Source organism: Dromaius novaehollandiae, chromosome 1 (genome assembly GCF_036370855.1).
Source record: "Dromaius novaehollandiae isolate bDroNov1 chromosome 1, bDroNov1.hap1, whole genome shotgun sequence".
In the NCBI taxonomy this organism is placed as follows: Eukaryota; Metazoa; Chordata; class Aves; order Casuariiformes; family Dromaiidae; genus Dromaius; species Dromaius novaehollandiae.
This window is the reverse complement of record NC_088098.1, coordinates 93,537,644-93,562,169: the sequence shown is the minus strand read 5'-3', so window position 1 is coordinate 93,562,169 and position 24,526 is coordinate 93,537,644. Positions and strand designations below refer to the sequence as shown.

Here is a 24,526-nt window from a genome sequence, read left to right as displayed (position 1 = left end):
CACAGCTAGCTAGCACACCTCTTTAGTCCTCACTTAGTTGTCTTTGCCTGATTCACAGCCCATCTTTTGTCTCCTCCAGGATCTCTCCTCACTACTTCTTCTACCTCTTTTTCTGTTCCTTTGCTCTGTCTCTCCATGCAGAGCAACTCTATTCCCTTGGCCCATCGGCTTTTAAGTCCTCCCTTTGTCTGTCTACTTTTGTATCATTCCTCCTCCCCACACTGCTTCCTCACTGACACCAGCTTCATTCATTTGACTACTGATTCACTCCTCAGACCTAACAAATCCAATGGTTTCTGCACCTGACACTCTCCCTCAGCTCAGCCTGATTTGTGGCACCCACCTTGGCCTCTTATGCTCTGTCTCACATGCTAGACACAAATGATTGGCCTGCTCTGTGATCTACCACCCTGATGATGGTTGGGGCTGTGCTGCAGCTGCAGATATTAGCCAGGGCACCCTGGGCTACAGCAGACACATCTGCCAGCTGTACTTTAGTGCTGCTGTCCATCCCGGTCGTATCATTGACACATTGCATAGGGATTCCTACATTAGAGAAAGCCGAGACTTTCAGACTTCTCACAAGGCTGCAAATTCTCCTCTCCTTTGGCCTTTCAGTTCGAACCTCTTCAGGACAAGTCACAGGAGAGAGGTGTTACCAGACCAATGAAGATCTAACCCACAGCCTGTTACCACCATCATGAGTCCAAGAGAACCTGTTCCATGGGCTGAGTGAGCTCTTCTACTCAGCCATTAGCAATTGCTGTAACTCCTTGCAGGAAAACTTCTGAATACATATATCCCTTAGGGCTTATTCCCATTCTAAAGTCCTTTGAAGAGGTGGCAAGGAAGCAGATGTTAGTCTGCTACTGTTAAATTACATTTCTAGATTTCAGAATGCAGTGAATAGTGTGGTCATAATCACACTTGTTTCATCTTTGCAAGATGAGAAAAAAATGGCATATATTTTGAAGATTAATCTGAGGGATGAAATTGCTAATTAAACTACTAAATTAGGAGTTCAGTCAGTAGGAAAAGCATACTAGGCTAAATTCAGCATGTCTGTAATCGCAGGGGATACATGAAGGCTGAATTTGATCTGACTGGCCTGACTCTCTTATCTCTTTTGCATGATTTACCTGATCTAGTTCCAGTGATTTTATTAGGGTTCACATCAGTGGGTAGAATTTCTTTTTTCCTCTTCAAAAATCAATTTTTTCTGTGCTTTATAACCTCAGATGGCACACCAGCCCTCATATCCATGAACCAGTTTCTAAAAGGGCAAAATGTTCTTGCAGCTCAAGGTGATTAGGTTTATGATGTTCCTGAACTCTCAGGTAAGTTAATGATAGCTTTCAGCTGGTGCCTGGAGAAGCCCTAGTTCCTGCACAAGGGATCTTTATCCTTCTTGCAAGATTGTTCCATTTTCCAGAGGAATATAATTGGGATCTCAGAGTGCATCCCAGATGCTTTCATTGGCTTTTCAGATACACTGGCCCCAGCCTTGAAGATAACCAAGAGCTTCAACTTGACTTGCTAATCTGTGGGAAGCTAGTTCGGCTATGCTGCCTTATGGCCAGTTCAGCAGCTTCTTGGGGAGATTCATATCTAGGATTCAAGAACTTCTCTAAAAGCTGTCTGCTCTTTATTCCCCCTAGTGTCAGCCTGTCTAAACTCCATAAAATTAGTAGAATGGTTCCTCTGTATTGTCCGTGTGATCCTGCAGAGACAGCTTCTGGAAAAGCAAGAGATCATTCTTCTCTGGCTCCAGCCTTTGAAGAAGAAATGGAAAAAATCCAAATTTTTTGGAAGAAATCCAAATCACTGCCAGGAGTAATCAAACCTGTTGCCTTCATTGCCTGTTAGTTCACATTAAACCGAGCAAGAACAACAGGGTAGAGCATGGTGTTATTTCCCCTTTTCTTTATTAGTAGGGAAGATGCTGTTGTCCTTGTTGAAACAACCTTTGTTATCCAAAAGAAAACTTCTGTAAAGTCTGAATTTTTTCTCAGTGTATTTTAATTCACTAAACTACTAGAATAAAATATGAGTGGGGTCAAGTCATCCTATAAATTCTGAAGTAAACAATAGCAGGAATTATCTCACTGAGTAGTCTGTAATACAGATATCAACAGCTGAGCTAGTCACCTGCAGCAGCCCCCTCTTTTGTCAACGGAAAGCAATCAGTACTTTTGAATGCAATATGTTTTGCTTGTTTTAGACCTCTACATTATGACGATATGAACTGTGCACCAGACATGCTTAATGGCAGTCTAAATCAATACCTTAGGTGTAAGTATCTAAAGTTAATTGATATGAATCCCACCTTTGAGGCTTAAGAGTTTGTAGCCAGTCCCCAGAACCCAGCTAGGCCAAAGAGCCTTGAATTGCATCTGACAGATATAGCTGAGCAGAAGAACTAAGCCTGCTTCTTACTGTAGAGGAAGGCAAAAACCATCCTGGCCCCAAATTTTGAGATGGGTTTAAGCCTAAGCCAGTGAGCCATGATCACATAGCTCATAGTAATGCTTTTACTCTCTTTCAGTAAGTGGGATTACCATGTTCTGTGGTAGACCTGTGCAATGGCCATGTGGCATTTCTGAGGGCAAAATCTTGGGGGAAGCAACATGGTTGTCATGTGAGCAAATATGGTGTTAATAAGTTCTTAAATGTTGTGAGCTTTTGCAGTGATGCCAGGACACTCAATTCATTAATAGACCATTTACTGACAGGCCAGGGCAAACAGATGCCAGTAGCTGTGTGTGAACAGAGCATTCCTAGAGTTTGTGGAAACACCCTCAAGAAAAGCATGCAGAATGTCTGAGCCCAAATTCTACCTTTTTGTCTCTCAAAGGTGCTGTCACAGGCATGACTGCTGCTACGACAAGGCAGAGAGGGAAGGCTGCAACCCCAAGGCGCAGCCCTACCAGTGGGCATGTGAGCAGAATACTGTGCAGTGCGGTAAGGAAATGACTCTGCTTGCATTGAGTTCATTTCATTCCCTCCTCCACAGTTTCACAGGCTGGCATAAGAGCTTTGTGTGCCACAGAGGTAAATCTGTGCACGCTGAGCTGGTTTTAAAATTGCTTTGGGCAACCTCCATTCTCCCCTGAGCTCTCTTTTGATTGCTTCCCTGTATCGCTAGACTTGCTGGCCCTAAGAGTCCCCAGCTGGAGCTGGGAGGAAGGCTGGAGCCCCAGCACTGTCGGTTCCAGGTAATCTGCATCCTCCTCAAACTGAATAGCATAGGTAAGGCCTTGGAGGCCACAAGCTGTCTTAGTCTGGCAGGGATGCAAATGCCTCTCTGGAGGATCTCCTCCTGCATTGACCATGCCTGTTCCTCATTGATGCCTTTCTATAACTGTGAAATAGTCTGTGACAATTTCTACAGGGGTGGTGTTCCTGTGACAATTTTAGCCCTCCCTCCGGATGGACTGTTCACTTTTCCACTTACCATTATATACTCCTAGAAAAGAATCATGCTGTTTTGCACATCTTTAATAAGACACGTTAAACAGGGCTCTAGCCTGCAGCTCTGCCTCATGTGGAACTCCAGCCTAAACCTCTGAAGTTCCAGTGGGGATTTTGAAGCTTGCAGAATTGAATGCTCTAGAGTGCCACAGCCATGCAGCAAGTGTAGGCTGTGCTTAGCTCTACAGCTGGTACCCAGGCAAGAAGGTGTTCAGTTGCACAGTCACAGCCCATCGGTGGCATACACCAGTTTGTTTTGACATACACCAGATGACTCGAATCCTAGAATTTGTCACTTCGATTTCTAAGTCTTCCAGAAGTCTCTGATGATAAAATCCATTGTAGAACAATTTGAAAGCTCGACAAGATCATATGAGACAAAAACTTGTTCCGTCCCATCATAACTACTTACCTGAATGTTACGAGGTTATTTCTACTGTGTTAGAAGATCGTATTCTACTGGTGCAATCCTCTACCTCTCCAGCAGCTGAAAGTCTACTAGCAGATATGAGACATGGCTCAACACAGAGGCAGTTTCTTCTTTCTGAGTGCTGGCGCAGCCTATACTGCTCTGTATAGCCTATAAAATAAAGAGTGCTGGCTAAGAAATATATTACTTCAGTTCATAACTGCACTTACTCTAGCTCTTACCCGTATTTCCACAGCTGACTAATATATTCTGTTAGCTATTTTGATATTTTAAAAAATCCTATTTCTTTTTGCTATGAAGGAACAATCCTAGCTGTAGATGTCAGATATATGAGGTGCATGAGACACATGCAGCATATGTCCTATAAGAATGCACTGAGCTGCAGTTGTTCCAACCTGGCTAACAAGCATTAGTTAAACAAAATGTCATTAATTGCTTAACTGATGTCCAGGCAAGGCCTGAGGAGAATTCATCAACTGTTCTCCGGCAAGTACTCAGCAGGCTTTGTTTCCTCTCACATCCACCATGGAGAGAAACAACAGAAACATACTCTGAAGGCAAATCTATCCTAGGCCAGAGCACAGCAGGTTTACTGAGTCATGAAGGTATAATGTCTGATTCCATTCAAACAAAAATGAAGAAGAATTTAATTCCAAGACACGTTTGCTGGGTCTGGAGGAATGATGTCCAGAAAAATTAGAAGCAGAACTGTTTGCACTGTCCATTCCATGTAAGATGAAAAAAATGCCTGTCACCTGGCACTGAATAAACACAGATATTTTCAGGGAAATGAAATAGAAACTTGTTTTACTCCAGACTTCTCCCCATCTTCTGTTACTATTATGTGGTTTTGTTTGTGGAATGAAAAAAATTGGCAACACCATATTTTTCAGTTGAGATATGCCATCCACATGTAGGCCAATTCCCTCCAATAAATATCTGGAATATAGAAAAAGCTGTAAGTTGTGGGACGTCATCAAAGAAATCTTTCTGCTCTAACAGAAAAGACTGGCAAGCCAGGCTCTTGTATTCACATTAGACTGACACTGGCTGGCATGGCACAAGGAGAACTTAAGGAGCAGACAGGAAAGAGGAAGTCAGGCAGGACTGGCAGCTAAGAAAAACTGGACTTAGTGTTGACTCCTCATCAGTGGAATCCAGGTTGGCCTCTTGAAACACCGTTTACTAGTTTACTTTTCAGAAAAGCTTAAGAAATATGGATTCTTCTTACTTACCAGATGCAAGGCTGATCCAGCAGAGTCCAGTGAAATCTGGAAAGATTCTTACTCAGTGCAGTTGGCTTTGGAGCAAAGCCTATGTGCACTGGCATGAAGTCACACTTTAAACTATGCCTAGTGCAGGGTTTGGAAGATGTTAGATAATCTATAGTAGCAGCCTCAAATAAGGCGCTGTGCCTTTAAAGATTATAAATATACCATTTATGTATAAATACAGATAGGTATATAAATAAATATAAATAAATACAAATATATTAAAGTATATAATGATATATTAATACAGCCGAATGGCTGTATTTAGGCCATCTATAGGTGAGATGGGATTTGTTAATCCAAGATCAGATATTTGTAATGTAGCCATCTGAGCTAGTCTCTTTGATGTTCTTTATGGTTCTTACATAGTCATGTAGTTATATAGTTAGCTATATATGACATATATAGTTATTTATATATTATTTTGATCAGCTGCTGTAGTTTTGCTGGCTCATAAAAATCAGGTATCTGACCCTACTGAGGAGTTCCTTGGCTCCTCTGCCTTGAAGAAAGAGGTATAAGCACTTCTGAGAGCAATTTGTAGAGCATGAATGAAGGATGCCCGCTGGTGCTTCTATGCCCTCAGATTTCCAGATGTCACATCCTCTCCTGAGAATGGTCCTTGTGAGATACTCTTCCTTTCAAAGCAGCATTCTTCTTTTGAAATTGGTCTGATTTGCAGAGGTAGGGGGGAAAAAAAAAAGTTGGCTGACTTCAGGAAAGCTCCAGCTAAGCTAAAATAGTTTTCTTTTTTAGGTTTAGTCACTGAACCCCTGGCTCACACAGCTCTAGAAGCAGGCAGTGCTGTATACTGAGCAGATTTTATAAGCACTGCTGATTTACGGTTAGCTGCTACTTTCTGATGCTCTTGGTAATAGTTAAGACTAGACCCATGGACAGAGAGAGGACAGGGAGGATTGGATCTATGCACAAAATTATGTGTTGGTCCTTTTCTCTGCCTGTTCACACAGTGTGTGATTTTCTGCTGTCATTTACTCTTGCCTCCTTTACCTCCTCCCAGAGCCTGCATTCCCTAATAATTGCTTTATTTGTTCACTCTTAAAACTGTCTCTGCCTTTAGTCCAGTATAGAATCTCTCATCCTCTGTTCACATTTTCTTTTACAGATAACCTGACAGACCGATGTGAAAAAATGGTGTGTCTGTGTGACCAAGAAGCAGCCAAGTGCTGGAGAGCAGCCCCTTACAACCCACTCTTCACCTTCTGGCCAGACTTTTTATGTGGACGGACTCATCCTACCTGTCATTTTGGATATGGAGGACCAGAATAGTCTTTTTAGGACCTTTTTTTCTAACACTTTTAATTAGAAGACTTTGGAATAAAATTATTCCTCCTTTACCAGAGCTAACGGTGGTGTGAGAGAATTATTAGCCCAGGGTTTATGGGGAGGAGAGATGGGGTAAAATATATGCCTTCTTCATCTACTGAAGGATAACGTCCTACTCTGATTGTTGCCTTTGCAGAAGGTAAGGACTTCTGTGGCACACCACAGTAGATCTATGGTGCAACTGAGGGTTCGATCTGGAGTGTAGTGAACACTGGGAACACTTTCGAGGAGTGTTCGAAGGTGGGCAGAGAGTTACACTGGGCTATTTCCATTGTAAGGCCAGCAGGAGTTTCTGACTTAGCAATAGGCACACAAAAACTATGAGACGCAAAAGAACGTACTCACCTGCCACATGCTTCAGGCCCTGATCTACTGCTCTCCAGTACAAATACTGTCATGTTCCCTTTCACTGCCTGCCTGGGAATCAGTTATTATCACGTCAGGAAACTAGGGCCGTGGAGGGCATTATTCATGTCAAAAATCTGTCATCCCCCCTTTTTTTTAAGATTATTTGAGGCTTATATTAAAACACTATATTTTCATCTGAAAGATTAAAATAAAATCCCATTCTGTCAGCCAGGAGTAGCGTTCAAATGGGCCTTCTCTGCTGTTCTGTTAGAAAACGATAGGCTGGAACAAGTCACCATGACAAGAGCCTCTGTACTGAGAAGTGCAGACAGATAAGAATGATGGCTGCACCCATGGAAGCAAAGCATTTTAGGTGAATAGCATGAGATTTTCTAGGATGGGTCTTAGAAACTGGGCAGCCTGGATAGGTCACACAACCATACTTCTGTCGCTTTTGAAGGGTAGCTGACAAACTTGGAGTACCACCTTTTGAAATAAGAAGTAAAGGAAAAGACCCAAGATACCTCATCAGAGTCTAGATTCTGAGACCAGACTAAGTGGGGCTTCAGTGGATGATAATGCAAACTCCTTTACAAAAGGCTGTTCTGCTCCTTACTGTAGGAGGATGTTGAATATGTCACTGTGGTTGTTGGAGCTGCAGGAAAAAGAAACATGCTTTAAAAAAAATCCCAAAGACAATGTGTACTGAGGTGAAGGCTTTTATTACATCTAGAGATCCCTCTTGGCTTTTGAAGTGTGACAGGTTGTTCCAATTAATATACTGTTTAGTCTTTGCATCTTCTAGTGATTCCTGTAATACTGCAGATTGAGCTATGCTGAGCAAGAAGGAAAGGAGAGAATGAGTGATACAGAGTTAGCACAACACAGCAATAAACCCTTCCAAAGCTATCTGGCAATTAAAGATGTTTGTTAGTGAACTCTGTTCATTCAGAGGCTTTGTATAAAGGGATGTTGTGTGGGAAAAATCAGCCTGCACATGTGTGTGCTTCACTCAGCAAAGGTGAGAAGGAACAGAGCCACCTTGCCATGCCGATGTCCCCAACCAAGCTGGCCATTGGGTGGTGGCAGCGCTCTAGTGAATACGAAGTGCAGCTCCTAATCAGGAGCTTCAAGGATGGGATTTTTTTCAGGCGGTTGAGTAAGATTTTGAGTGCCACAAGGAGAGGTCCAAACAGCATGGCTCCCCTTTTTAAAATCGAAGTGAACTTTTCAAAAAAGCTCCATTTAAGAAATCTTGCAGTCAGCTGACATCCTTCCGAAATGCAGACCACATCCTGGGCTGCACAAAATGGGAACTAAGCTCATTTCAAAATCTGGCCTTTGGTGTCAGTGTACTGTTATTAGATCAGCTGATAAAGCTGGAAAAAACAAGCAAGCTTTCAGGCAATCAGCTTCTCCTCAGGTCATTACTTTGGCTCATGTGTGATGAAAACATACCTATTTTTCCCAACCAGACCAATTGATCTAATAAAAGAAATTACTGGGCTTTACAAACCACATCTCATATGTATGCTTAGGCCGTCATAGCTTTTTTGCATGCAAGCATTGCAAGAATACTGATATAAGTATTCCATTGTTGTGAGGAAGAATGGTCCTTCAGAAGAAATCTAAAAGAACCCAACATGACCCAAGACATTAAAAGAAGAGTGTCTCATTGAACCACTCTCTGCTGAAGGTGGCAGCTAAAGAAGATCCTATTATTTTATTTATAGGTGACTCTTTAGGTCTGTATATCAAACTATACGCAACATAAGCAAAGAGAAATGGAATATAAAGCCAGCCCTGTTAAAGTTTCATGCACATTGCTTATCTCCTGAATCACATCCCTTAGGTGACCAGAGGTAAGTAAATGGCTGATTTCTACTTCAGTTAAAAAGATATATTTGGGAATAGGTTATTGGGTTTATCTTTCTAGCAAGTAACTTCGGATTTCGTTGTGTGCTCCCTACCTTGACGAGAGCCTTGTTTCACACAGAGAATACACTTCCTTAACTGAGGGGTTAAAATGATAATCAGAGCCACCAGGCCCCCGATACCAGCAGCCACAACCCCAATGATGGTTCCAATTGATTCTTCTATACCAAACAAGCCTGGGGGAGGAGGAAAGGCAGAGACAGTAACATATGATATCTTCCAGAGAAGTACACGCAATGCAGCTGGCACATAGTTTTCTGCAGTGTCTGAAGAGGAAGCTACTTATTACGATATTGATTATACTGGTGTCTTGTTTGACATGAAATCATGGGCTTGTACAGGGGAGAGAGTATATTACATGACAGTTACTGATTTATTGCATTCCTATGTAGGAAGCTGCTATACTTTATCGGGATTTAAGGATAGGACAGCCCCTTTTCTGTAGCAATCTCCAATAACAGCTTGGAGCTATGGAATGGCAAAAGATGTTGCTGCCTGAATTAAAGGGACTTATACCTGTGTGCTCTATTTTTAAATGGAAAAAAAAATACCTGGACACATTTTGAGAGAGTTATGTCTCCCTGTCTATCTCCAAAGGAGAGAGCACTGAAACGGGGCAGAGCTCTCAGAAGTTCTTTGTTTGATTTGTTGCTAGTTGGGACTGTTGCATGGTAGAGATGGGATGATCCCTTTTTTCTTTCAGATAAGAGTATGTGAGCATCCTTCTGACTGAAGGATGCCTCAGGAAAAGCCCTGGGTTGGATGAGCACAGTAGGATGGAGCCAGCCCCTGTCCCTAACTGCGCCCCATCCTGACTCCACGTGTGCTTCAGAGGGCCCTCAACAGACCTGGGATGACAACTGGGGAGCAGAGCATGCTTTCTCCACAGCTGGATGCAGCTGGGATGCATACCCTGTGACCTGGATTATGGGAATTTTAACTAGTTTCATCAGTCCTTAGCCCAGGACACCTATCCTCAAATTCCATAGGCATGACTAAGTAAAGGAAAAAAGGACCTGTACAGAACATGGCCTTAACACAGTTTTAATCTAATTGTTCACTCTCTTTTTACAATTACAGACAATTACACTGGCCAGGGAGCAGACTTTGCAAATGTACTATGAGCTACTGAGACTATGAGACCAAGCCAATGGGAGGTCTCATAACAGACAGTTTAACTCAAGTATTCAACACAGCCTCACCAATACTTGCAGCTCCATGACCAGTCGTTGTTCCTAATCAGAAGTCAAACCTATTGCACAGGGGCTAAAAAATTCATACATATAGCAACTATTTGTCTCAGATTTCCGAACATCTGGCCATCCATTCACAGGAGTAGCTACTCTGTGCTGCTTAGTTGAACTGATGAACATCTAGCAGCTCACCAGTAAGAGAGCTGCATGTAGCTCCTCCTCAGTAGAAGGAGCACTGAAAGGCACATTCTGCGGAATACCAACTCTCTGCTTCCTGAGCCTACAAGTGGTAAAGGCAAGTTATCTGAGCTTTTGCTACATTAAAGGCTTTCATAGTGAACCTGCCTTATCACTTTTTGCTACCATGTAAAAAAGAGACAGAAGGAGCACAGAGTCCTGGAAGGATTTGTTTGAAGGGACAACCAGAAGGAGTATTGCCTGACTCAATGGGAGACACATAGGAGACAACACATAGGACAGCTTCAAAAAAAAGAAAAATGTCTTCACAAGGAGATCTCTTATAGTATATATCTCCCACAAAGGAGGAATAAAGCTGTGGCTTTTCAAACAAGAATGGGCAAAGCCGAACCAACCCCATCCTCCCACATACAGGGAGGTAGCCTGTAGCTGAAACCTATTTGTGGGGCTGCTCATTCCATCCAAAAAGTGAGGGCAATGTAGGTGCTGTAGAACAGTTACTTACCTTACTTCAAAATATATGTCATTTGCTTCATATAATGGACCAGTTAATGGAGTCATCTAATTTCTCCTATTAATTTAGATATGTTTTAGGACAGTCTGGATTTGTGACATAAAACCATTCTTTATATTTCTTATATTCTCTTGTCTGTTAATTCAAGCATAATGCAGAAATGATATATTCCACCTTCTCAGGAACACAGAAAGGCAATTACACTGGCCAGGGCGCAGACTTAGCAAAAGTGCTATGAGCTACTGATACTATGAGACCAAGTCAATGAGAGGTCTCATAACATACATGATTAAGCCATTGCAGGGGCATGATTTGATTGCCTCTATAGAGCTATGGTTTAAATTGAGTAGTCCTATAAAAACTAGTAAAAGAGGAACTTGGGCTCAAAAGGACAAAGGCCTAGTGAATCTTAGTGAGCTAGAAGCTTTGATAATGAACAAGGGGGAAATGGCACAGGCATGATTTACTATTGACACAGAAGGCACTGTTTATTGTTAATTAAATAAGAAGATAACAAACCTTCTGATGTGTTATTTGTTGGGACTGGAATATGTTCAGCCTAAATGAAAAGGAGAGCTGCTTTGACACTTCCAACTGATAAAGGCAAAGCAAGTTACCTCATTACTTAACAGGTCACTGTCTATGTGCAAGGCTAAGAAAAAAATAGTGTGGCACATTTCATGATATTTTGATCTTAGTGTGAATGAAGTTAAGTAGAATCAATACAATGTGATCCTCATGTTTATTGTGGGATTACTTATGTCATCTACAGTTAAGGAATGAATATATAAACTATTCGTCTGGAGAGAAATAATGTCAAAAAGGGGAGTTTGGAGCTGTTTCCTGGCATGATATGAATGACACCTGTCATTCATGTGGGTTCTGCCAAACAGAGCTGTGAATACAAGAAAACTTGCCTGACTGTTTAATTCTTGGCACTGACTTTGATTTTTGTGATAAAATTATTCCTTCTCTTTTTGGTTATAGATGCCCCTCCTTATAATAACACCTATGTGATTGCTTATAGGGACAAGCAAATTGAAAATAGCCAGCCAGACAAAAGGCATGAGAAATAGCACTGAGGAATTACACTCCATGAAAGTGTCCTCAGAGTTTTGCCAGACCATATCTGCTGGACGTCAAACAGGCCAACTTCCCTCTTTCTGCAAGCGTGTATACCAGCTTTGGAGAAGGAAGAGGGAGAAAAGAATAGAAAGTAACATCAAATATTACCCAGAGCCCTCCTGATCCTGAGCTTTGTACCATCTCCTGTCACCACCTTCCCATCTGGAAGTGTAATCGCACAGAAATAAATACCATGGTCACTGGTCGTCACATTGAGGATCACCAGGGAGGCATCCCCCTGGGACAAGTCTCCACTCATGAAAACCCTGTTGTTATTTGGCAAGACGGTCACATTGTTCTCTAGCAGGTCCATCTGCCCTTTTTCATCTTCTTTGTACCACTTCACCACCAACTCAGGCAGGGAAGGGCATTGTGGACTGTTAAAGTGGCAATTTAAGACCACAGTTTCACCCTCTTTGGCTTTTTCCTTGGCTGGTGTTTGAGTCACAGAAAGGTGCCATGGCTCTGGTCTCGTTGCTAATGGAGGCTGTGCTGTTATATGGGTCACAGCTGCATTCTCCTTGCTTGTGCTTCTGCCACTGACACCAACATCTGTACCAGAAAAGAGGAAGAAGAAAAGGGTTGAGGCTGATAGGATAATAAACTGTCCAGCTGTTCCTGATCTGTAACCATGGCAAAGAATGGCACCTGGAATTAGGACTTGGTGGTAGTCACTGTTATTATGATACGGACTTTTTCTTAATTCCTGCTTAGATTATGTTCATGTGTACAAATGGGCCGTTCCTTGAACCTATTGCCTTACTAGAGGCAGATTATTGTCATTGTCCAATGGATTTGGGTGAAATACAGAGAGTACATTCAGCACCATTTCCACCAAGAACTCTGACCTGCTCCTCTTTCTTCCCACCTGAACAAGCCTCTGAGCCCAGTGTTCCTATCTCAGCTGTTTTCAAGGCAAAACAAAAAATGCATGAACCCCTACACACGGGCGGCTCTGTTCTGACAAGTACAGTGAATATGTGTGCATCCTAATGCAACTGCCTGCATCCAAAAAAAATATCGTGAACTTCTTGGGAGTGTTGGCATGTGGCTTCCAGTTCAAGGATAGAAAATCTTGAAACTGTGGAAACAAATCTCTTTCCACGGGCTAAACACCCAGCAGATGCTATCAGCAGGCTAGGGAAGGCACCTTAGTGCTCTGCGAGTATTGGTACTGAGAATATTGGTGCAAATGAGTTTCTCTAGTTATAACGCTCTCTGCTGATGAAGGCTAAAAAAGATTTTATAACACAGGGAATCCTAAAGACCATGTTTAATCACGTTAAAGAGAGTATCTGATTTTCAAAGAGGCTGAAATTGATGAGAGTTACTAGGTTCTCAACACATTTGAAAATAAAGTCATTGCTGACATGTCTGTAGGAGAGATGCCAGAGAGGGAAAAAGGGAGGAGAAGATATGGCTAGCAGAGCCAAGGGGAGATAGTGGTGAGAGGCACTGACTGAAATACATTATGCATCTGCTTTACAGATAAAGCTGGAAAGTGCAAAGATGTGACTTGATTTTCTGTTTGACTAGCAGAAAGGTAGTTAAGTTGTTCTGCCTGGGCAGCCCACTTTCTGAAACTGTTTTTCAACAGCTCAGACTTTGAAAACTTGTAGCATATGAAGTAGCCAACTCCATTTTGACAACTATCACCCTGCAAGACATAGAAGATGCACCTGAAGACACTGCCTGACTATCATATTTTAATTAAGAGGACTCCAAACAGTACACTGGGTGACGTCTATTTTCTGTGAAGGAACCATGTTATCCTGCTACTCTTGGTTACAAAAATACAGACAACATGCTTGTATAGAGATTTAAAGCTGCCTTCTCCCATGTAACTGCTAATCATAGTATCAAACAGCCTCAAGCTAAGGGTAGTATGAGTTTATCTCATTTCTGGAAACAAGCCTGGGCTCAGAAGATGAGAGGATTACTTGCTTTCTCAAATCCCCAGCTGGAACAATAAGAGGTGAAAACAAACTCTTAAAAATAAACCAACAGCAGTCACCAAGAAAGAGTTTAAAACAATTCTTGGTAAAGTTTCTTCTGTTGTTTCATCTTCTTTGAGTAAAGGAGCCTCCCTTCATACCAGCTGGTGCCTTCTCAAGGATTCCAGGCCATTCCACAGTGAGGGTCTTGATTTTCCATTGAGCCTTTTATGGCCTTTCAAAGGGTTTGAAATGCTACTGTTTGTGTCTGGTACTGCTTTACAATCACAATAGCCTCTGTATGCTCATGGGTAAATGTCCCAAGGCAGTGGAAAATCAAAACCCTTGATGATCTGTTTGCAAGTTGCTTGAATGGCTCCTCCAGCCATGCTTCTGTACAATGCTTCTGTACAAAATCACAGTTGTATTCATAGTTATTATTATTTATGACTTGTATGGGAGTAGCACTGATAATTTCTGACAGACAGCAGGGCCCCAGCTGTTCTAGATGCCTTATAAAAAGATAGTCTCTGGTTTACAGAGCTTACAGTTGAAATATCAGACAAGAGAGAACTCATGGATGCAAAAATTTAGGAAGCAGAAGCTGGCCATGAAACCAGGCAACAACATAGCACATAATGTGCCTGCTGTCCCAAAATGGCTCACAAGAGGTGCCCACAGAAGTCACATGCAGCACCACCAAAACCCAAACCTGGCAATTTTCAGCAAAAAGCTTTTTTCATCAGAAACCCTCTGGTTTGCCAGAACAGAACTATTTGATGGTCACAGTTTGCACCACCCTTTTGTCAGGAATGACTTTCCAGTGCCAGGCGGGGATGTTGGTCACAGTGTGAGTGTGAGAGAGAATAGAAGGAGGAGAGCTGGTTACCCAATGCTTCTCCCCATGCTCCCACGAGAGGATACAGCAGAAGCCAGTCCCTGCATGCAGTTGACAGAGACTTGTGGGAGGGATCCGTGTCAGCCAGCAATCTAAAAACACAACAAGAAAGAAGGTCTGGGAAGTGCTACACAATGAGAAATTTCTAGTTTTCTTCTCTGGACTGTAAACTGCCCCATCTCAGCCCAGACACCTGAATGTGAGCTCCTGAATGGCAAAACTGAGAGGCAACAGATGCTCTTCAACCAGCTCAGAAGCAGTTTCAGGAAGCACTGCCCCATCAAATCCCTGAGTGGTTGAAAAGGCAAGAAACAGTCACACAAAGTCTCCTATCTTATATACCTCATGCAAAATCCAAATTTAGTCATATTCTCTGGGCTCAGGGGAGCATAGGAACTTCCCAAATTCATTCTAAACAGACGAGGGGAAAAGGAATGGCACCAGCTGACTGCCTCAGAGTCAGTATTTTGGCTTAGTAACAGGAACCCTGATCCATGGGTACTGGATGCCTGAGAATTAGGGACCCAAATACTATTGTAGTTCTGGATGCAGTCCCCTAAGATGAGTAGTCCTAATTAAAGACACCAGAAGAAATATTGTCAAGCTCACACATAATCTTACTGATGAGCCCACTGGAGCTACTCGGGGGAAACTGAGGTTGAGATTTTGCCTTTCCAGTTAAATTACAGTATAATGACGCAGTAGTCATAAAAGTTGAAGTAATTTGACAAGGTACTTGGACAAATTACAAAGAATAGTTGAAGTATTTCACAGAGTTGAAGGTAGTTTGACAACTAACAAACTTTGTGCATCAAATATTCTGATATGATATATTTGGTGACTTGTTAGCATGTATTTGTGAAGGTTTTGTAAGGAATACTCTTTTAAAATCCCTTTTCATCAACCATTGTCTTCACTGGATACTGCTGCTTTAGCCAGAGCAGTAAGTACACTACTAGCTTGTTTTGAAGGAAAGACAAAAAAATTTCTATTTAATTGTCATTTTTTTTTACTTCTTCTCCACTATAAGTGTTATAATATAATACAGCCTTATAATACACACCCTCAGAAATAAGATTATGTTTTTTATTCCTTTTAAAGATGTAAAAGGTATCATTTTACCCAGTCACTTATTGGCATAGAGAACATAACAGTGCAGAAACAATGTGCTCTCATGTTGTCTCTGTTCACCATGAGTTTTATTTGCACCTCCTATGATAGGATAACTGGCCTTGTCATCTGTGTTATCTCACATCTTGGATTCAATACATACCATGTAACTTACAGCTAATTAGGAAAATCAAAGTGCAAAGTTTTAGTGCCAGCTCTATTTGGAGGTTTCACTGAGAAGGTCACAGCACAACCTCTATTTTTCTTTTTTTGTTCTTTTTTTTTTTGTTAAGGTTGCAAAACTGGAACATACTACTTCACTGATATTTAAATACACAATGCCCTTATCATATTGGCATCTGGGAGTATAGTATGCCAAATGCCTTGTTGACTCTGCTTCAAAGCCTTTTTAATGTCGATTGCTTCATCAGTAGAGCGATGTGCAGGTCCCTTGTTATGTGGGTAGTAAGGCTTAATTCCCCAATGGGGAGGAAGACGAGTTTTTTTGGTGAAAGCACTTAAAGTTTGGCTAGAAAGAAAACTGAGAAATACAGCAGGGATGAGCTTGTCTTGACCTGAAAAAAACAATTAGATGATCTAATAGGTCATTGTCATATAAAGTCGGTAGTTCAGGCCAGTTCTCAGCCATGAGGGGGAAAAGCCCTCTGGGGCTCCCTGTAATGTAACAATGTGCTCTGGACTTGACAGTATTAATCAGGCATTTGCTAACCCATAAGCCAATACTTTAAATAATCCTGTATGAAGCCATATCGTTGGCTGTGACTTGAGAAATACACAAGGCAGGCTAGCAGAGGTGGAGATGACAAAAATGAAAGAATAAAATATATGTGTGCTCTCTCCCAGTCCTGGAAGCTCTAATTTACTCTTTGGTCCCTGGAGTAAACAAGCACAGCCCGCAAACTTCTTTTGCCAGCTGCCAACAGCATCGGGGAAGCAAAATGGTTGCTGGAGGTCAGTGCAAAGTTTGATCTTTCTAGTTATGTCTCCTCTCCTTTGTTCACACTTGGTAGATGGAAGAGAGGTTAACGGTAAATAGGACTCAATTTCCAACTCACAAAAAATCCTGTCATGCTGGAATGACCACCTTTTGGATGGCTTTAGAGCTCAACTTCACACTCAACTTGTGCCCTGAGGGTGATTTACAAGCTCTAACCAGCTCCCAACTGTCTATGATTGAGTGATCAATGACTCCACATAATTCATCTTTATTTATATGACTTTTGCCCTGAGCTGAGATTGGCTTCCACAAATGGATATGAATAACTACTTTGTGAGGGTAACTGGTTGCTAATACATCAGAAAACCAAAATAGAAACAAAGCTTCTCCTAATGACGGTACATAGCCTTTCTTCTTGAAAATATACTCTTTCTGGAAAGATAAATTCCACCTGGGGGATCCAATTCAAACAAACATTTATATTAGCTATACAGGAATGTATCTACAAACAAAACAGTGTTTTAATGCAGTGTACAGCACTGGATATAGTTTTCCTGCATCCTGAGGAAGCTCTCAGGGGAAAGTGGCTATTTGAAAAACAGAAAAGAACCCCTCAATCCAAGCTCTAGAAATAAGTTACATTTCTTAAAATTAAGGAAGGCTTTTTTGGTACTCACCCAGCAGTAAGAAGAAGAGGAGTGAAGACACTGCAGCCCTACAGAGCTTTCCAATGTGCTGGTTCATGGTGCTGAAGTATATGGTCTCACTGTCTTTCCCTCTCTCTTCAGTAGTATGGGCAAAAAGTATGTGTGTTGTTGCAACAGGAGCTCACATTCTGCTCAGTGAATGTCACACTTACTAAAGTTACCACAGCTTCAAGTTCAGTGCTCTGCTTGCTGCCTGGATGACAGTCACATTTTAACTTACAACAATGGCTTCCAAGGGGCTGTTCTGATCTCTTGCAGAGAAGATGCTGAAAATGCTCTAAGAGCAGAAAGAAAATAATCTGTTCTTTTTTGCTTTGGCCTTGTATAAACCAGAGTACAGAATAATAACCAGCTGAGTACAGAATATTCAGGTATTCAGGAGAAGACCTCTCTCCTGCTAACCCCTCCCTAGAAAAAGTGAGAAGAGAGCGAGCCTTGGCTTCATTTTCTGAGCAGCTGGGCTCCTATTATTCTTACTGACTGTAAAGGAAGCTATGGGAATTTAGACTCTTTGTGACTATATTCACCCTGTGTATATACCTAAAATATATTCCCAAAGTTTTGGGATTTTTTTTCCCAGAAAAGAAGAAATCCTGATTAACCAAAAATTGATTACTTAAACTCTATTATAAGTAAAGGTTGTCTATGCCACCCAGGTGAAGGGCAAAACAGCTAAAACAGACGGCCTCACTGCAAAACTAGCTTGTGTGTTCTGGAGATGAAAGTGAGGGTTCACACAAAGGTACAGGCACAACGCTCCTTGGTGGGAACAGCTCCAGCAGCCAAATTCCTCTGCTGTAACATCCAGTCCTGCCAGCAGTGTTATAGCTGTACTGAGCATGGCCCTTTCCAGCTAGCTGGCTGACATCTCTTCCCTCAGATATGGGATTAGAGATTATGGTAGACCTTTCTAGAAGCCAGCTGGCTTTACCTAATGATTTTGCTTATCTTACAGGACCCTTCAGGTAAATCAAATTGTACTTTAATATCCAAAGACACCATTCCACTTCTGTTGAAACACAAACACAATACATTTCTGTTAGGAGAAGCAGGCATGTTACTACTTTTCTTGTATTTAGAAGTAAAAAGGACCAAAAAAATCCCAAACCCCCACCATGAGGGAAACTGTCATAATGCCAATGTTGTATGGCTTTCTTGAATACTCTGTTCATTCATTCAGTGATTTACATCTTGGTGTGTGGATGCTCCATAATAACTATGTATTTCAGGAAATCCCACTTCTGGCTTCCAAAAATCTGCTGACCAGGTGACATTGAGAGGCACAACACATTCTCTGGGTGGCCATCTGTTGTTCTGGCTTTGACATGGTGACACCTGTATCAGAGAGAGTAGGGTAGGCCAGAGGGGAGGACGGCTAAAGAACCTGAGAGGCAAGGCAAATATTTCTTCCCTGTTTTAAATGAATTGAAAGAGTGGGAGTATCCAGGATTACCAGGAAGGGATCACTCAGAAATAAAGTATGTGTGAAGAAGGGAATTGGGATGAAGAGCAGAGGAACACAGCACTTCAGCACAAAGTTGAAAGGTGGATCATGAGGCTCTTCTGAAGGAAATACTGAAGAGATCTATGAAAGAAATAAGTTAGCAGAGTCAAGAACAAGCAAGATTTTGAAAATTCTGAATAATTAATGAAGTCAAAGGCACTTGGCAGATCAACCGAAATGAGGGTGATTTAGTCACTGGCTATGACTGCATATCAGAGAAGTCAACATGGGAAGATGGCATTGGATCAAAGGAATTGCAAACAGCATTTGGTTTAAACACCAACTGTTCGATGCAGTCCTAACAAATCCTTAAATGTGTCCTGATGGACATACTGCAGTTACTCCTGCAATTGTTGGCTATATTCATTTCATCCTGTAATAATAATTCTTTCATGAATCTTCCATTAAAAAGGACATGTCTGCAAAATTGTCAGTCCAGCCAACTTCTAACCCAGGCAATATGAAGGCATTTTTTTGTGTTGCTAGCAGTCATCATCTGAATGTGAAGCTTCTCACACTTAGATAACACAGTGTGGTTAAGAAAGAATCTCAACTTTGGGATAAAAAGAAAATTAATCTCATCCCCGGAGTGTTGTCGAGAAAAGCTTGCAAAAAAATTTGAATTTCAGGGGTCCAAATCAAGAGAGCAAACAACAACATAAAGAAATAAAATGTGCATTCTTTTTAGCACTTTTTTGTAAAACGCAAAGACTTACAGTTGGCAGCGTCACAACGGTCCTGTCTGGGCCCATGGCTGCGGGGGACCTCAGTCACGGGGACTTCTGTCACCTTCACCAACGTAGCGGTGGGCTGCAAGGCCCAGTGCTTCCCGTTGAGGAAGGGGGAAGGGTCTCGGCCTGCTTTCTGGGGCAGTGGTGAGAGAAACCCACTGCTCATCCTAAGACAGCCTCCATGCTTGGCAGGGAAAGCAGTGCTGCCGTGAGGCCTGGAGGGGGGCTGCACTCAGGAGCCCGACACGAGGGGATGGGCAGGGGGGCGGCGGGACCTGGGGTGATGTGGGAGGCTGGGCAGCAGGAGGGGAGCGGCATAAAATGGTGGGTGAGACCAGGAGGGCCAAGTCGCCTCTGTGGGCAGCTAACAGCCACCTGGGGGGTGGGTGCAGGGAGGGCGTTTGCGGGCCTGACACAAGGGGATGGGTGAGAGGTGCAGGGGGAACTGGGGCGATGCGGGAAGCTGGGCAGCAGGAGGAGAGCGGCACAAAATGGTGGCTGGTGCTGGGAGGGCCGAGGCGCCCATGGGGGCGTCTAACAGACCCCTGGCGCCCCAGCCATCTGAAGCAGCCCTGACCCAGCGCACCAGCCCTCAGCTGCTCCTCCCGGCTGGTAGCACTGCACTTCCTCAGCTCTCTGTAGCCCCACATTCAGCTCTGGGCACCATATTTACCATGTTAAAAGAAGCGATGCTCTGGGTGAGCCACTAAGTTCTCTGCCCTGCCTTACCTGCAGTGCCACCAAGGCCTGCTGCATCCCTCCCTGCTGTACCCTCCCTCCACAGCCCTGTTATCCCTGCCCTTTGCCTATTAACCAGCCAGTGAGCAAGACAGGAATTTTATTTTCATATCACAGTGCTTTTATTTCCTGTGATATGACTCAAGAGCACAAAGGTGCAGGTCATCATAGCTTCAGTTGGGTCTGCTAATTTGAAGGACACTATTTGGTTGAGGAAAACTTGAAGCCCAGCATTCAAAATCTGGAGCGCTCACACCTTTGACAGAAAGTACTTGGAGCTGCTCAGCTGCTTTACAAATGCGAGCTTGAGTTTCTTGAGACAAGTTCCCTGAAGTGGAGATGGCTGAAATCTTGTCTTCCCTTTCTAAGCAGGCTAACTGCCTGAGATATATATAGATGTGTTAATACAGAATTCAGTGGAATGGCATTTTAGAAATCATTCACTCTCTTCTTACTGTGTGTTTCCTTTATTTTATTCCCTTCCTTGCTTGCATCTGAAGACACCCTGGACTGCAGGGCAGGTCCCAGCCTGCTCCCTGCTGTCTCCTTTCTGAGTTGGTGATGATTTCCCTGTGTTTGTTCACTCTCTGGCACAGACCTGGTTGCTTCATATCCTCTGGGCAATGCCAGGCGCACTGGAGACACGTAGAGCAATTCATGAGGGGCTGAGCAGAAAAACCCGAGCTCCCGGCCCTGTTGCACATGCCTAGGAAATGCACGCACATGATGGGGATGGAAATAAGGCGTTTGACCTTCAGGAGGTCCTCGGAAAGCAGCTTTCCTCAGCAAGGGGGTAGTTTGAAAATGTTCAGGTTTGGCACACCTTACACACTTACACTTGCAGGCGGGTTTTCCCTTGTTTGTCCTCTAGGTGGCCCTCTGGAGTAGCGTTTAAAATGTGTTTTCCACTTAATCCCAAACCTCATTGTCAGATTGATGGATTACATAATATCTTGACATTAAAAAGGAATCTGGTATCTCTCCCCCCCCATATTTGCTGAGGACTTTTTTCTCCAAAGAACTGGCTGCTTAAGAGACTTGTTAAAAAAAGCCTGGGATCAATTCCTTTTGCGTCACCGAACCACCACAAATAGCACGACTGAAGCTGCGTTTTAATTATTTTTATTGATGTTCCTTTATTTAAATAGGATTATGGGAAAGAAGAGTGAAAGATGAAAGAGTGCGGCAGGTTGTGAGGGCCGATTTGGGAAACCTCTCACTCTGTTCCCGTAAGAGCAGTCCTGGGTGGTGGGGATCAGAAATACCAGTGCGGATTTTCTTGTGGACTTTTCCACGGATCCTGCTGTGGGGAGGGAGAGTGGTCGCAAGGTTCCCTCTAGCTTCCCTGCAGGCAGGAGTTTTTCTGCTACACTTTTCAGGGTTTCCATCAACTCTGAGACTTTTTACTCTTCCCCAGCAGCTCTGCGACCTTTTTTTGAGCCCTTTTGGAAAGCCTCAGAGGCATCTCCCAGGCTGAGGGTGCCGCAGAGACGCGCCCCGCCCGGAGGTCATCCCTCTGCCCACGCCAGCGCCCTGCAGGCTTCCCCTGGGGGCCGGCGAGCCCGTGCCCCCTCCCGGCGTCCCCCGGCCCCGACCCGCGGCACGCGGTCCCTCTCCTCCGCCCTGCCGGCAGCCGGCCGCAGCCTCGCCTCGGGCCGGCGCCCCACGCCCCTGCGCCCCGGCCGGCGCCTGCCCCTTTAACTGGCGGCCGCGGCCCCGCCGCGCGCCCTGCTGAGGCAGTTAGCGGCCGCGCGCCGCCCTCGCCCCCCTCCATGGTAAGTGCTGCCGCCTGCCCGCTCCGGGCTTTGCGCTCCCGCGGCTTTCGGCCCTCCTCCCGCCCTTCGCGGCTCGCCTCAAGCCCTGCCGGGGCGGCTCCATGCCCCAGCCGCTGGCCCGCTGCGGCCCGCCGCCGCGCTGCCCCTCGGGCGAGCCGGCCGGCGGCGGCGGGCTGCGCAGGTAGGTGGCGCGAGGGGCAGCGGGCAGCCCCGCTCCTTCCTGTGCGCGCCCCGCGGCGGGGGCAGCCGGGCCGGGAGGGGGGGCGAGGCCGCAGCCTGGCCCGCGGAGGGCAGCGCTCGGGAGCGGGCGCACCGCGGCTTCCCCCGGCGGCGCAGCGCCTCGTGTCTGGAAGCTTCTGCGGCCGCGGGGGGTGCGGCTCACCGCAGCCCCCGGGGCGCTGGCGCTTGGCCTGGCCTGGGCGCTGGTGGCCGTGGGAGGGGGACGCTCAGGGCGAGCCGCGGCTAGCGTGGGGTGCTTGGGAGCCGGGGGCCTTACCCGGCCGGGCTGCCCTGCCCAGAGCCGGGTTTGGGCCTCCTGGTGCCGGCGGCTGTGCCAGCGAAGAGCTGGCAACTCCCAACTGTAACCGCGTAGAGGGTTGGGAGGGCCGCACTTGCACTGACAAGTTGGTGCACTGTGTGGGGAATGGTGGTGAATAAAGGTAAATAATAGCTGTTTAAAACTGTAGTGAGTCTGTATATCTATGTAAGGAAAACATCCAGAAACTGGCGTTTCTTTCCCACCCCACAGCCTGAAGCATCCCTTCAGAGAGGTGAAAGCAGCTCTGCTTTCTGCCTCACCTGGTGGGCAGGGTTGTATCCTGTCACGCTCTGACCCGCAGATGTGTCTGAGCTGCCTTGTCAGAGCATCCCCCGGTCTGGGCTGTTTCCCTGGCTTTGGCTTTAGAAGAGCCCTGGAGATGTGTTCTGCACCCCTCTCTGGCCTTTGGCACAAGCGTGTCGACCTCAACTCAGTTTTTCGAGCTGTTCTGAACTGGAAACACAATTTTGCATTTCTTACTGACACATTCGGTAGTATGGGCAGTGTTAGTTATTGGTCAGGACCCTGGAATGGTTTTGCCTCAGTTTCCTGGGTGATTTGGGGCAAATGTCTTTCCCTTTCCATGGCTCGGTTTCCCTTAGTAAAGCAAGACTGATCTGCCGTATGAAGAAAATTTTTGTGTGTCAACAGAAAGTGCTACAGAAGAGGTTTTTATAACAAGTAATGTTAACAGAACTGTTTGCCTCTGGTGTCTGTTTTCATATTTTTTCATAAAATATAATTTATAGTATTTAGCATAACTTATTTAATATATCTCTATATAATACCATATGTCAGTCTTCAGGCAGGTGTTAGATGTACATGACTTTGCTCAATTTTTGAGAGGTCCCTTTGATTCTGGAGCTGTCATGCATGTTATAAACTGATGTCTTGTGTTTACACTACTCTAGTTTTAAACGTCTATGCAGTTTCTATGTGCAAGTTGATGTGCTACTGTGGAAATAATATACTCTGCAAATGTGAATAATAAATATAATATACTCTGTAAAAAGTGTAAAATTGGTGAAAAGGCTGTCAGTGGGAACTGTTTCCGTGGCATTCACCTCTGTGAATCTAGCACTTAAAGTTTTCATCTAACATATAGTTGGTAAATGGATTAACTGTCTTTTTATTTCAGCACCTTTCTTCTCTGTTGTCAGATTACATACCTTGCTTGTCTGTTCACAGGAAGTTCATGAAGTGGATCATGGTCTTGTTAGCCAGCTACTTGCAGATTCAGAGGAGACTCTTGGTTTGTGCACAGAGAAAATGCAGGTTCCTGCTCAGTATAGTTGGAGTGCTGACTGGAGCTTTTGGGTAACGTGTCTTATCTTTCTTCTAATTTGTTGTTGTGGTGGTGGAGGGGAGGGAGGGGAGTTGTACATGTGTATGTGCTAGCTTTACATCCATAGCTCTCAAATTGCTTTGTAATAATTAATAAAGCCTTCCCTGCCCACGTTGTGTGGTAGATAATTTATCATTATCGCTTTACTGAAATGTAAGCTGAGACTGAGAGGGGGGAAGTTCTGTACCTGATGTCATGTATCAAATTAGTGGCTTAGGTACCTAGTCCTGTCTCCCAGTTCCTTGTGTAGTTTGTTAGCCTATCCAATATGTCTTTATGCCTTTAGGAAGTCACTGTCGGTGCTTTTTCTCAGTTAGAGCTGAATTTTGATTCTTACTGTTGGGTAGCTCTTCTGGTGTGCTTTCCTAGTGTCTGCTTTTTGTCAAGCAATCATACGCATTTTCCTCAAAAGTAAATAAACTTCACATGTCCTATGTAAAGAACAGGATTTGAGAC

At 44.1% G+C, this 24,526-nt stretch overlaps 2 protein-coding genes across 8 annotated transcripts in view; both read left to right on the top strand.

Annotated features, from left to right (window-relative positions):
• LOC112979629 (phospholipase A2-like) overlaps window positions 1-6,535 on the top strand; it is a 35,440-nt gene extending 28,905 nt beyond the window's left edge. For all 3 annotated transcript variants that reach the window (XM_064520417.1, XM_064520412.1, XM_064520409.1), the window contains 2 exons: window positions 2,855-2,961; window positions 6,299-6,535. In XM_064520417.1, coding sequence (XP_064376487.1) covers window positions 2,855-2,961; window positions 6,299-6,462 — 271 coding nt within the window. In that variant the 3' untranslated portion in view covers window positions 6,463-6,535. The remainder of the gene's footprint in view (window positions 1-2,854; window positions 2,962-6,298) is intronic.
• A 15,529-nt stretch (window positions 6,536-22,064) lies between these two features.
• The window catches only part of GRAMD1C (GRAM domain containing 1C), a 57,890-nt gene continuing 55,428 nt past the window's right edge, over window positions 22,065-24,526 (top strand). For 3 of the 5 annotated variants that reach the window (XM_026093964.2, XM_026093962.2, XM_064520351.1), the window contains exons 1-2: window positions 22,067-22,187; window positions 23,914-24,042. In XM_026093964.2, the coding sequence (XP_025949749.1) occupies window positions 22,185-22,187; window positions 23,914-24,042 (132 nt within the window). In that variant the 5' untranslated portion in view covers window positions 22,067-22,184. Of the gene's footprint in view, window positions 22,188-22,242; window positions 22,369-23,913; window positions 24,043-24,526 lie in introns of those variants that run through there. The other 2 variants (XM_026093963.2, XM_064520365.1) reach the window with 2 other exon arrangements.